This window comes from Bactrocera neohumeralis, chromosome 3 (assembly GCF_024586455.1).
Source record: "Bactrocera neohumeralis isolate Rockhampton chromosome 3, APGP_CSIRO_Bneo_wtdbg2-racon-allhic-juicebox.fasta_v2, whole genome shotgun sequence".
Lineage (NCBI taxonomy): Eukaryota > Metazoa > Arthropoda > Insecta > Diptera > Tephritidae > Bactrocera > Bactrocera neohumeralis.
The window spans coordinates 64122332-64135895 of NC_065920.1; the positions used below are offsets into that span (position 1 = coordinate 64122332).

General features: G+C 44.9%; 1 protein-coding gene across 2 annotated transcripts in view; it reads right to left on the minus strand.

The window, feature by feature from the left end:
* Nucleotides 1–916: 916 nt before the first annotated feature.
* The window catches only part of LOC126753969 (sushi, von Willebrand factor type A, EGF and pentraxin domain-containing protein 1), a 73668-nt gene continuing 61020 nt past the window's right edge, over nucleotides 917–13564 (minus strand). Inside the window, exons 5-14 of one of the 2 annotated variants that reach the window (XM_050465762.1) lie at nucleotides 13302–13504; nucleotides 11743–13233; nucleotides 6366–11684; nucleotides 6076–6288; nucleotides 5841–6003; nucleotides 4731–4856; nucleotides 4457–4549; nucleotides 2020–3413; nucleotides 1292–1402; nucleotides 917–1212 (exon numbers count right to left, since the gene is read on the minus strand). In XM_050465762.1, the coding sequence (XP_050321719.1) occupies nucleotides 1181–1212; nucleotides 1292–1402; nucleotides 2020–3413; nucleotides 4457–4549; nucleotides 4731–4856; nucleotides 5841–6003; nucleotides 6076–6288; nucleotides 6366–11684; nucleotides 11743–13233; nucleotides 13302–13504 (9145 nt within the window). In that variant the 3' untranslated portion in view covers nucleotides 917–1180. The remainder of the gene's footprint in view (nucleotides 1213–1291; nucleotides 1403–2019; nucleotides 3414–4456; nucleotides 4550–4730; nucleotides 4857–5840; nucleotides 6004–6075; nucleotides 6289–6365; nucleotides 11685–11742; nucleotides 13234–13301; nucleotides 13505–13564) is intronic. The other variant, XM_050465763.1, reaches the window with a different exon arrangement.

Genomic DNA, 13564 nt, shown 5'->3' on the forward strand with positions numbered 1-13564 from the left:
ACAACATATATATATATATATGTATATGTATATATGTATAAACTATGCAAAAAAATATATATATACGCTATAATATAGAATCTATGCGTGCTTGCAGCCGAAACTGCCGCACACGCTTCGTTGGACGCTGCTACTGCCATCTCAGCTAATTATTACTATTATTTTGATTATTTGTTCATTCGTTGTTCATCACTTTTACGATTCGTTACGGGCGCCAAATAAGTAAAGAATACTTAATTAATTACTTTTTTTTCTATGTATAATTACAAAATTAAGCGAAATGTGTGGGCGCCATTTTTTAATTGTATTTGTTTTCGCTAAAGTATAAACTAAATGTAGCAATATGCTTAACAACTAATTACAATTAATTATTGCTGCACAATAGTTTAATTTATTGTCTTTTTTTTTATTTTTGTTATTTCATTAAATTTCGCTTTTACTATGGAAAATTTGAGCAGCTTTCAAAGCTTCACATTAAATATTGTAATCTGTGTGTATGTTTGTGTGAGCATGTGTGTGTGTGTGCGCACACGTCTATGTGTGCGTTGTGTTGCATAATGCTTAATTATAAACAAAAACTTTAATTAACTTTAATTATAGTATAACATTTGTGCAAATTAAGTAAATGTGTAGCATGCATTTAGGCGCGCGCATCAAAGTGCTTCGATAAGAAATGCTTTCGTGTGTTTTGTATACAAAAAGAAACAATAATAATTACAAATTTAAACAACTTCAATTACAACAATTCAATATAAAGCTTTTTTAATATTTATTTTTGTTTTTTTTTTTGCTTAATTTCAATGCAAAAATTGCGCTCTCTGTGTATATATGTGTGTGTGTGTGTGGTGAGTATTTCGAGTTATGCCAGATTTACACTATTGAAAAGCAGTGTTTTTTTTTACTTTTGCACTTTTCCACTTTAATTTTTCATACTCATTTTTGTTGTTGCCAATTTGCTTGCTGCACTTCACTACTAAATCGTACGAGTCTAAGCTAAAATCTATTCGCATTTAAATACAATGTATCAGCGTCGTTAAATTTGCCATGTGACGCTGATTCGTTAGTTTTATGACCACAATTCTTTATTGCTGCCCATTGTTGGACGGCACTACTATGCATGTGCACTTGTATGTGTGTATGTGTGTGTGCGTATGTGTTTCGAGTTCGGCGCGTTTTGCGCTTATTGTACTTCGCTGTCACTGTCGCTCTTCTCTGGAAAAGAGAGAGAGAGAGAGTGAATTGCACATAAATTGCGATTTTATTGATTTTCAATTGAGTTAACGGTTTATACCTTTCTTGCCAGTGTACGCGTGTCGTTTCAGTCGATCGTATAAGTCTTCTTTAGTTCCATACAGCGAAGCATTCGACCTCGCCAATGTACTCATTTTACCGCCATGCAGACCTGTGGTGTACAAGAGAGTAATAAGAGAAGAAATAAAAATGAGAATTTTCGAACATATTAGAGCAAAACCGCACATACGTAACGTAACGTAACATAACTTAACGTAACGTGACGTAACTTAACATATCATAATATAACATAACTTAGTGTAACGTAACGTATCTTAACATAACATAACTTATCGAAACATAACATTACTTAACGTAACTGAGCGTAACGTAACGTAACACACAATAACTTACTGAAAAATATCGTAACATAACATTACTTAACCCAAGAAAACATATCGTAACGTAACATAACTTAACGTAACTTAACATAATATAACGTAACATAACATAACATATACTATATGTAGCATAAAACGTAACATTACAGCATTACACAACTTTACATAACGTATCATAACATAAATGAAAATGTCAGAAACTGAGAGACTAGTTAGCGTATATACGGACAAACAAAAGAACATGGCTAATCGACTCAGCTCGTCACGCTGTTCGTTTACTCATATACTACATACTATATATACTTTATAAAGTCTTCGACCTAGCCTTCTGATTACTACAAACATAATAGCATCCTCAGAATATAAAAATTAAACTAAAACCACTCACCACCGCCATCCTTGATGTAGGCCTCGTTGTAGAAGTTCGGCATCTCCCAGCCGTCCTCCTCATCATCGTAGTAATGCGCATAGGTGCTGTGATGCGACGGCGCAATAGACTCCGCATAAGGCGTATGCGCACCATAGTAGAAGTTCACCTGCGAACCGGTTTGATCGATAGCCGGTGTGAGCATTTTCTTTGGATCGCGACGCTTGGTCGAACGTACGCAGATCATCCAAATCAACAGCACAATGACGATGATAAAGATAACGGCACCCGCAATACCACCGGCAATATAAGCAAACTCAGAGCGTTCCGCACAGTGCGGACCGGTGAAAGAGCCGATGCAACGGCATGATGGTGTACCCTTGAGATCCTTAACACAAGTGCCGGAATTCTCGCAGAAGCCTTCACACATGTCCGTGCACTCCATGCCAGTGCCATTGAAGCCAGGTTTGCACTCGCACTTGAAGTCCGACGTTTCAGGTACCAATATGCAATAAGCATTAGGATCACAATGTGGGCGACCCTCGGCAATATGTTCGCATGGATTGGTACACTCCGACTTGGCAGTGGCGCCCGTAATCTTAGTACTGTGATTGGGTGGACACTGTATGCACGACGTTTGCTGTGAATCCGGCTGATAGTAGCCCTTGCGGCATTCCACACACATATTGAGTGTACCGTTGAGATAGGTGCCGGGTGAGCAGACAGGCAGTGTGCATTCCTCCACAGAATTGGCGCCCACTTTCGGTGTTGTACGGCCAAGTGGACAATTGACGCACGACGGTTGTACACCCTGTGTGCGATAGGTGCCACGCGGGCAGGGCTCGCAGCGTCCATCGATGCCAAGCTGTTGGCCAGAACTGCATTCATCGCGACACTCCTTACGTGAGGTGGCCTCACTGGAGCGTGTGGTCTGACCGAGTCCACAAAGCTCACAGCTGAATGAACCTTCGTTGGGCTGGTAGAAGCCATGACCGCAAGAGCGACACAAGCCAGTGTCCGAGTCAAGGTATTTACCAGCTGGACAACGTTCCTTACAATCGGCTGCCGAACGTGCGCCGGGACCGGCAGTAACACCTGGTCGACCAGCAATGACTGGACACTTGCTGCATTGCAGTTGACCCGCCTCCGATTGATAAGTGCCGCGTTCACAGGCAACACAAGTCCTATTCGCCGTATCGTAATAGGTGCCAATGGCACATGGCACACAGTCGGGTATCATAACCACCTGTCCAACGGGGCAGGCATACTCCGAACCCAATTCCAGCGAAGCTGGATCGGGTACGGTGTTGGGTAGAATGTCTTGTACGGCGAACTGATCATCTTCGAGTATAAGTTTTTCCAAGAGATTCTTTACGGTCGAACGTTCACCTGTGCTCGAGTGGATAACCGGGTCGCTGTGAATAAGAAGTGATAAGCATTATTACTTAGGTTCAGAGAAGCGGCTTAAGGTTATGTGTTAAGCTAAGCGTTATTGGGTGGTAGTGAGACCAATTTGTGAGGATGGAATTAGCAAAAGTTTGATGTAGGTCATGCTGGTGATTTGCAAGAATACATTATGCTATAGTTTCTTATGTTACGGTTTGTCTTATTATGCTATGTTATGTCACGTTATGTTATGTTAAGTCACATTATAATTTAGTAGACTCTTCTATGTTAGGTAATATTATGCGATGTAGAGTCGAGTCACGTTATGATTTGGTATGATATAATATGTTAAGTAACGTTATGTTATGTCATGTTATGTTATGATAAGTTATGTGATTTTATGTTATGTTACTTTATGGCCAGTTATTTTATGGTATGCTGTGTTATGTCTGTAACATTATGTTAGGTCAAGGTGACGTTGTGTTATGTTATGTTACATTATATTAAGTTATTTTATGGCAAATTATGTTATGTTACGTTATTATATGGTAAGTCACGTTATGTTACGTTACGTTATGTTTCGTCACGTTAAGTTAAGTTATGTTCTGTTACGCCAATTTATGCTATGTTCTGTATTCTATTTTAAATTACTTTATGTTCCGTTACGTCAATTTACGTTGCGTTAAGTTATGTTATGTTCTGTTACGTCAATTTACGTTACGTTAAGTTATGTTACGTTAAACTAAAAAATATTAAGTAAGATTACTATACGTTATGTCACATTATGTTATGTTATCCTCCTAAGCTCGGCTACGTTATGTCGTATGATGTTATGTTATGTCATGTTAAGTTAATTTTTCGATATAATATTATTGTTAGCATTGATGGGGAAGCTTAAATCACTATAAAAGCTTCTGAAAGCAATAATTAAAATCACCAAGCCACAAGCAACCAATAAAAAAATTAACGGTAAATTGCATAAATTATGTGAGTGAAGCGCTTTCGCCCGGCCATATTAGCGTGCTAATGTGCGCAAACTGAAGCAGAAATTCGACAATGAGCATAAACATACTTCACTGCTGGGAAGAGTATCTCCAGCATGTACGTATCGCCGCCGGCTTGTTGGCGTCCTTGACGACTGCGCGTCTCCACCTCATCGTTTTCGCTATAAATCAGTGATTAATTGTGTTAAATTCGATTAAAAACGTACACAAAGAAAATTCACACATACACACACACATATAAATGTACATGCAGACACAAAAAGTGGTTACTCTTACAAACATATAAACATTAAGTCCACACTTTCCTCTAACGGCATATTTTCAATTTAAGATTTTACTTACTTGAGCACTGGAATCTCTGCTTCCATGACGTAGACACCGCCATCCTTGACTTGGCGACTGACGCGTTGACTTTGGGCCGCACGGTAGTGATCGCATTTCACATCAATCTTGATATCCTTGCATTCGCTGTGAAGATGAGAGAAGTAATAATATTTTTTATAAAGGTTAGAATTGAGCTTCTTCAGTTCAAGCTATAATTACCAAGTAATTCCTGAATTAGTTTTGATCTAAATTTTTTCAGAATCTCAAAGAATCTTAAAATGTATTTCCCAGAAAACACTCACAAAGATCTCTAGATCTAGAGGAAGGTGATAACCCGATATCCAAAATTTCCTAATTTCAAAAAGATTCACCTTTAAACGACCAGGGGACCTAATCGATGCAAGTATTTTAGCTCAGTTTCTTCTTTTACTTGAAACACTTCCTTTGAGAGAATATTTAAAAAGTCTCTCTGATTTTTTAAAGCTTCAAAGCATCGAAAAGGCTTCAGAACTGCGACATCGGCAAAGATTTGGTCTCAAAAACATTTTGGGACACTCCCAACCTTGTCGTAGTCGTTAGAGCTTCCCTTTTCCTTAAAAATCTTGAGCGAGAAATGCTTTAAAAGTATTTGCTGAACAAGCGTTTCAAGCATTCACTCTCGAAAATTTCTTCACCCTGATCTTAATAAAGATTCAGTCTATTTTCAAGATAGATCTTATGGCTTTAGTGCCCATTCCCACGACAGTCGAGTCTATGTAACCGGAACGGACCCGGATTTTTTAACCCGCCAAGGAATGTCAACCCAGCAGAACTCTGCCGCTACAACAACAACGAGTTTAATCCTGTTTCTACTTCCGCCTCTGAAAGTACTTGCTCTAAGCTTCCCTACCGAGATTATACGAGTATTTAGGTAGTAGATAAATCTTATCGCGAAGGTTCCTTAAAGCTTGACATTGTCTAACGAGACTAGATTTCGAAACTCCCTTGATCGAAAATGCCTTAGTTTAGTTTTCGAGGCGCGAAGTTAATATTTCCTTCTATCCTAAACGATCCGTAGGACCTAATAACCCCACCGAAATCACATTAAACAAATATGCATATACATACTTATATAAAATAAGAACTCACCGTGTTCCCTCCACAGAGTATGAGCAGAAGTTCCAGTCACGATTGAGCGCATTCACCGAGTTCGTCACCTTTTGACGCAGCACACCTTGGCCAGCCTTGTTGCAGAGCACATCCGAAGGGAAGAGCATCTTAATGCGGAATACGCGTTGTGCAGGTTTGGAAGCTGTAGAGACAAATAATATTTATGAAAGAATAGTTTCAACTTCAACAACAAGAACAGCTGTTAGAAACTCACGTGAGCATGATGGGTAAATCAAAGGCATGGATGGTTCGCGTGTTGGACGCCAGAAACCTTCAGCACCGCAGGTGTAGAAGTCAGGTACGGCCTCAGAGAAGCGTAAGCCAGGATTACAAGAGATCTCGCAAACCTTAAATTGACCGCCTGCGCCCCAATCTTTGCATACTTGCACACCGCCAACCGGATCGGCCAAAGGTGGACAGAATTCAGCTGCAAATAAAGACAAATTACGATTAGTACCATTCTTGTATACAAATATCTTTCTCTGTCTCTGCTTAAATACTCACTCAGCAAAGCAACCTTGAAGCTGCATGTTGCCGTATTGCCTGCTGCATCCGAAGCTATATAGGTTATGTCATAGGAGCCCCAAAGCAGTGTGGTGCCCGGACGATGACCGTTACGTTCAATAATCTTTGTTACGCCAATGTTATCACTGAAGTGTGGCTCATCCCAAGTCACCACCGCTGAGCCATTCTTAGCAATGACCCATAAGTCACCTGGACAATGTTCCACAGTTGGTGGTTCCTTATCGACAACCAATTGTTGGCAGTTCGGTCCTTGATAACCGTTAGGGCACTTACGTTGACCACACATTGAAGGCACTGTACGTTCGACGCCACCCGATGTGACCTCATAACCGGCCCAGTTTAGTACCAGACCGTGATAAAGCACAGGCTCTGAGCGACAATCACGCACTTGTTTCTGTATTTCGGAAGTGATGTCCAAAGCACGTCCCCAAACTTGTGCCTTAGTAATTGTACCCTGGAAACCGGACTCGGCATATGAAGCTGAGTGCCTTGTATCATCGGGTTGTGGACGTCCAAGTACGGCCCACGCATATTCTGGCATGGTACGTCCACCACCATATTCCATTTTGCTAGCGATAAGACCCTCCGTAATCAATTGCAGTTGACCGCTTACACCGTCCCAGAGTATGGCTACATGATGCCATTGTCCGTCATTAACTGAAGTGTATTCACCGAAGGAGAGGAAAGCGTCAGGCAGATCTTCGAAGATGGAAACCTGCACACCACTTGAATGCGCTTGCAAGAGCAAGCGGCGGTGGTTGGCGATGTGTGGTGATTGTACGCCGTAAAGTGTGAAGAAGATGCCGGTATCGTCCTTCTGCGCGAATTGTACCCACATTGCGATAGTTAGACTGTTGGTCTCGCCGGTATAGAAAGGTACCACTTGCGCGGCCGTGGAGCGCAATGGATCGCTGAAGTATAAATCGTAGTCCACTTGTATGGTCTTGCGACAGTCATCGCCGGTCATATTGAAGGCGCACTGACAGTAGAAACCATTCGTCAGATCGATGCAAGTAGCGCCAGGTGGACACGAGTTGTCCTTACAGTCGACAATATCATCTTCGCAGTTTTTACCCGTATAACCAGGTGGACAGGCGCAAGAGTAGCCATTGCCGTAGTCAATGCAGGTGGCGCCATTCTGGCAAACATTTGCATCACAAGCGTCGAACTCATATTGACAGCCAATACCGGAGAAATCAGCTGGACATGTGCAATTCAGTCCAGAACCATAATCTTGACACTTGCCGCCATGCATGCATGGGTTGCCGATACAACGTTCAGGCGCGGTCTCACAATTCTTGCCATCCGTGCCACTCGGGCACACGCAGAAGTAGTCCTGGAATAAGTCAATGCAGTTGGCGTCATTCTGGCATGGCGACTGACCACCACACGATGTAATCTGACGTTCGCAACGCACGCCGCGCCAACCCTCCAAGCAAGTACACTCAAAGCCAGCAACACGATCGCGACACTGGCCGCCATTCAAGCAAGGACTGGCCTCGCAATCATCAATGTCTGTCTCACAGAATGCGCCTGTAAAACCTTCGCGGCATACACATTCAAATTTATTGTCCAGATCGAGACAGCGTTCAGTACCCACAGGGTTGCATGGGTCACTCAAACACTCATCGATTTCCGCTTCACAACTAAGACCAACAAAACCTGGACGGCACTTACAGGTAAAACCATCCAATTGATCCACACAGGTAGCGCCATTCTGACAGGGACTCGATTCACAGTCGTCAATAGTATGCTGACAATTCTTGCCCGTATAACCAGGCTCACAGGTGCAGCTATAACCGTTCACTAAATCCACGCAGACGCCATCATTAGCGCACGGTTCATCAGCGCAATCATCAATATTAATATCACAAGCATCGCCGCTCCAACCCGGATGACAGACACACTCATGATCGAAGAGTCGATCAACGCAGGTGCCATGCTTGCATGGCTCCGATAAGCACAAGTCGATCTTTTCCTCACAACGTTTACCGGTGAAGCCAGGGGCGCAACCACATTGGAAGTCATTCACCAGATCAGTGCAGTTCGCGCCCAACAGGCACGGATTCTCAGCGCAGTCATCAATATTTTGTTCGCAATGTATACCCTCCCAGCCAGGCAAGCAATCACATTTGTAGCGACCCTGTTGTAAAGCCAAGCAGCTTGCGCCATTCGCGCACGGATTGCCATTCGCCGTGCAAGGATCGATGGTCACGTCACAATCGGCGCCAGTATAACCGCTGCGACACAAACAGGTGTAGTTCTTAAAGCCAGGTTCATTCTTGCACATAGCACGTGCCGGACATGTATCGTTGCTGCAATCACTCGCTTCCTCCTGGCAATTGATGCCCGAGTAACCGGGCGGACACTCGCAGCGATAACCTTGTGGCAGATCGGTACAAGAGCCACCATTGTAACAAGGCTGTGAAGCGCATTCATCAATATCAATCTCACAGCGTCTGCCGGAGAAACCAGCCGGACAGAAGCACTGTACACCGTGACCCATGGGCACACAGAGACCACCATGCATGCACGCGCCCTCACCGCACACCACAGGTTTACACTCTTCACGTCCTTTAGCGCCAGGACCTTCGGTGCGCATATTCGTGGGGCATTCATTGCAAGTTTGTGCGCCAATCGCGCTCTGATAGTAGTTGACTGGGCAAGGTGAGCAGGGTGCCAGCCCAGTATAAGAGTAGAAACCTGGTGCACACTTCTGACGACACAGATCCTTTGTGGAAGCGGCCGGTTGGAAGGTGAAAGTATTTTGTGCACAGGCAGTACAATCCTTAAAGCCGCCAGTTGGTGGATCACTAGTGTATGAGTTACGTGGACATTCCAAACAAGGTACCAGCCCCGTTGGCGAGTACGTGCCGTAACCACAGACGGGTATACAATCAGCTAGCGCCTTTGAACCTTCCTCCTTCGTGTAGGTGCCAGCCGGACAACGCAGGCAAGTGCCTTGACGATCGCGGTTCTGATAGTAGCCACGTGGGCAGTTGGTACACACGCTTTGACCGGTTATGACATAAGTACCAGCGGGACAGTGCAGACAACGCGGCACATCACTTGTATCCATATTCAGCACTTCGCCAATACTACAGGTGAAACCACGCGAAATGTTACTCTTGAGCGCGCGCAGCGGTGGACATTGGTTGCCGATGTTGGAGATATTTAGCAGCGAGTCGATGACGGCGCTGGCGTAGGGCACACTCAAGTCGAATATCAAGTTGAGCGTGGAGCCGCAAAGCTCGTACAATTGTGGTTGTCTAACGGCAGGCAGGATCGAGAGTATAAAGTCCATCTTCACGACGTTCTCCTCCAACAAGCTGGGTACCGACTTCACGAAAGACACATTCATATTAACATTGACAGCCGAGCAGCGCTGCGATAACAAACGATTCAAACCGGCGTAGTGCTGTGATAACATATCCTGATATTGATTCAGACACGCTTGTGCAACAGCGCCGTTAGCGCGATAGGTGACAGTGGCGGTAACTTGGTAATCAGCTTGTTCGGTATTTTCCGAAACGCAGTCGGGCACAACCGAAGTGGGCTTCCACAAACGCGATGTCTCGCAAGAGAAGGACTTCAAGGGTTCGCCATCAGTGAAACGGAAGCCGGGTTTACAGGTTGCTATGCACTCAATGCCACGATCGCCAGTTAGACAATTGATGGCGCCATTCGCTGGTGGTTGTAGCTCCCAGTCCACACACGGTGAGGCCTGCACCGAGACTTGGAAGTGACAGAAAGCGCGATTGTTGTACTTGTCAGTGGCGGTAACGGTAACATTCTCATAGCCACCGATGGGTATGATAGAGCGTTCGGGTGTATACGTTATACGCACATCGCCAGAGTCATCAGATGTCTTAATACGTTTACGTGTGTCGTTGAAATTCACGTTGTAGCTATCTTGACGTTCCACCAACTCAATGACGTAACTTTGTGGACATTGCAGCAGCGGTGGCGTGACATCGGGTACGGTGATGTTGATCTCGCATATAGCCACATTACCATCATAATCGAAAGCGACGTATTTCACCACAGTATCCTTGAACACATAAGAGGGAGTCTTGAAGTTTTGTGGCTTGACCTCGAGACGCGCAATGGAGCCGGAGTTGTCGACGGCAGAGGGTTCGGTGAAATTGACTGGCAACACAGCGCCGTTCTCATCACGCCGCACAATGATCGGTTGTTGTGGACAGTTCTGGAAGATTGGTGGTTCATTGTCCACGCATGGTGAGTAACCGTAATCATAACCTAGTAGTGGTTCCTTCTTGGGCTCTTCGCAACCCATCAGCTCGAATTTCAAGCATGCATTATCCATATAGCTGACGATACCCAAAATAACGAAACGTGCCTGCACATATTTGGGTAGCGTAATCATCGCCAATTCACCGTAGTTGCCGGGATCGCGCATAGTCAAATTGAAATTGGGGAAATAGACCACATAATTCTCGTTCTCAGCCTGTTTGTAGAAGAAGCGTATCTCGGTGGGACGTCCTACAATATCATTGGTAACCACACCCTTAACCAAAATCGCCTTCACACGATGTATCTGACCCAAATCAACGCTGACATAAGTGAAAGCTTCTTGCTTGCCACACCAGCCCGTCGCAGAGTTCAAACGTATATTCTTAGCCTCGTAATTCGGACGCTCCGATGTTGCATTAATCGCTGAATCAGGTATCTTACCTGAAGTAACACCCAATGGTTTGATTACACGGCACTCAGGTTCGCGTATGCAAGTAATCGGACGTGGATTAATCAATATATAACCGGGACGATTACAACCGAAGTATACTTCCGAACCCTGTTCGTAACTGCGCGCGATTTGGCGACCATCACTTGGACGACCAGGATCCTCACACACGGGTCCTTCGCAACGCAAATCACCAAAGTCCCAAATACCATCGGATTGACAGCGCACGACATTATCGTGACGAGACGTCTGTCCAGCCAACTTAAATGTATTCTGACAGCCAAAGAAGAATGAGCTCTGGAAGCGAGTGTCTACAAATTGTCCGTATTCAGCGCCAGGTGTTGGCATTGGTTGATAGCAATCGACGCGTGGACAAGAAGGCTGCGAGCCAGATAGCCAGTAGTCGGGTAGACCGGGTTTGGGATCGTACACACACTGACGGAAACCGGATGTGGCTGTATTGCGTAGCTTACGACCAGGCGCACTGCAGGTGATGGTTACATTATCACGGAAAGGCACGAGCACGGACTCGGGATCTGGACGTTCGACAGCTAAACCCTCTAGTTTGTCATCAGGTAAGGATACACATTTGGCATCTAATAAAAAAAAGTTTAGTTAAATGAGATATAAGCAAAGTTTTAATGGTGAACTCACAGTTACATTCCGGTACCGTGGCATTCCACTGACCCGTCGAGAGACAAAGCACAGCGGCGCTGCCTGACATAATATAACCGAAATTACATTGGAATCGCACAACATCGCCGAAGTGATGATCGTTCTTGTCGGTCAAAAGCTTGCCGTTCTCTGGTTCCAACAGTGGTGGGCACATCAGTGGCACACAAGTCTTATTACGCTGATAGGTATCGCCATCGCGTTCGCCTGTTTCGGTACGTTCAATGCTAAAGCCAGCTGTACCGTTAGCTGCGAACAGTTGGTAGCCCGTATTGCAGGAGCAACCATAACTACCGGGTGAGTTCACACATTTCTGATCGCAACCACCGTTATTCTTTGCGCACTCATTAATGTCCACACAGTCCAAACGTGTGCAGCCCATCAGCTCCATGCGTATACAAGGGGCGCCGACATAATCCTGTATGCGGAAGCGTATATAACGTGCCTCGATGGGCATTGGTAGATTCAGTATAGACAGAGTGGGTTCTAATATGCGGAACTCAACAGCTGTACCATCGGGATTCGTATAATCTTTGAAAACATCGGTAAGATCATCGGTATACTGTAGACGCACGGCAGAAGTGAATGCGACATTGCCATCGAAACGTTGCACAGACATTGTACGGAAACCACGTAGTATAGTTGGTGCTTTGAGATCAATCAAAATCCAATTTGCACCCGGTTCGACAAGCGCGCCACACCAGCCAGCTGAATTGAGACGCACAAAACCCTTGGTGTAACCTTCTTCACTGGACGAAGTCATAATACTATCATCGGGTATGCCACCGTTGGCCAAACCTAAATCACCGACGGGACGACACTCAGGCGTTGGCGCAAAACCGCCACGGCACTGACAATGGAACGAACCATTCGTGTTCATGCACTCTGTGGTGGCCAAGTCACATTGGGTCGAAGTGCATTCGTTGATATCTTCACAGGTGGGTGGATTCTCAAAGATTTGCTCCGAATTACAACGTATAATATTGCTACCGATTAACTTGTAACCCTTATAGCACTGCACGCGTGCATCATCGCCGAAATAGTAGGGACGTGCTGAGTCCACGACAAAACCATTATCGATTTTTGGGTAATCGTAACAACGCTTACGCGTACAACGTGGCACATCACCGCTCCAAGTGCCGTTAGACATACAAATCAGCACAGGGTGACCATTACGTTCATAACCCGATTCACACTCGTATTGTACAATAGTACCGTAACTGCGACCGCCGCCATTTAACAGCGTCACATTTGCGTGCGGCACTTCGGGTAGCGGAGAGCATTGTGAGGCCATGCAAGTCGGCGTGCGTTCCCAACGGCCATCGGGCAGACAGGAAATCTTCTCAATTGGCGCGCCCGAAGCAAAAGCGAAGCCGGCATAACACTGATACATGGCAACGCCGCGATATGTGACGTTCGAAGAGCCAATGGAGAAGCCGTTATCAATTTGCGGCACTGGACCACAGTAGACCTCTGCGTGTGGTAGAAAAACAGCGGTTATAACATCAATTTGTTAGGTATACCGTTTCGTTGCGACTCACCTTGACATTTTGGTATGTAAGAGACGCTCCAGTTGCCACCCTTCATGCACTCGGTAACGATTTTATTCTTGCCAGTCGCGAACTCTTGTCCAATGGGGCAAGTAAACTTCACCACAGTACCAAAAGCGGTATCACGACTCGAAGCCAACGCGCCAATGCCGGGCTTGAGCTCGGGACAATCGGCAGAGAAGGTGGCGGACCAGCTGTAAAGTAGAAAAGTATTAATAATATGCGACTACTATAAATCTAGCAGCTTTCGTAAT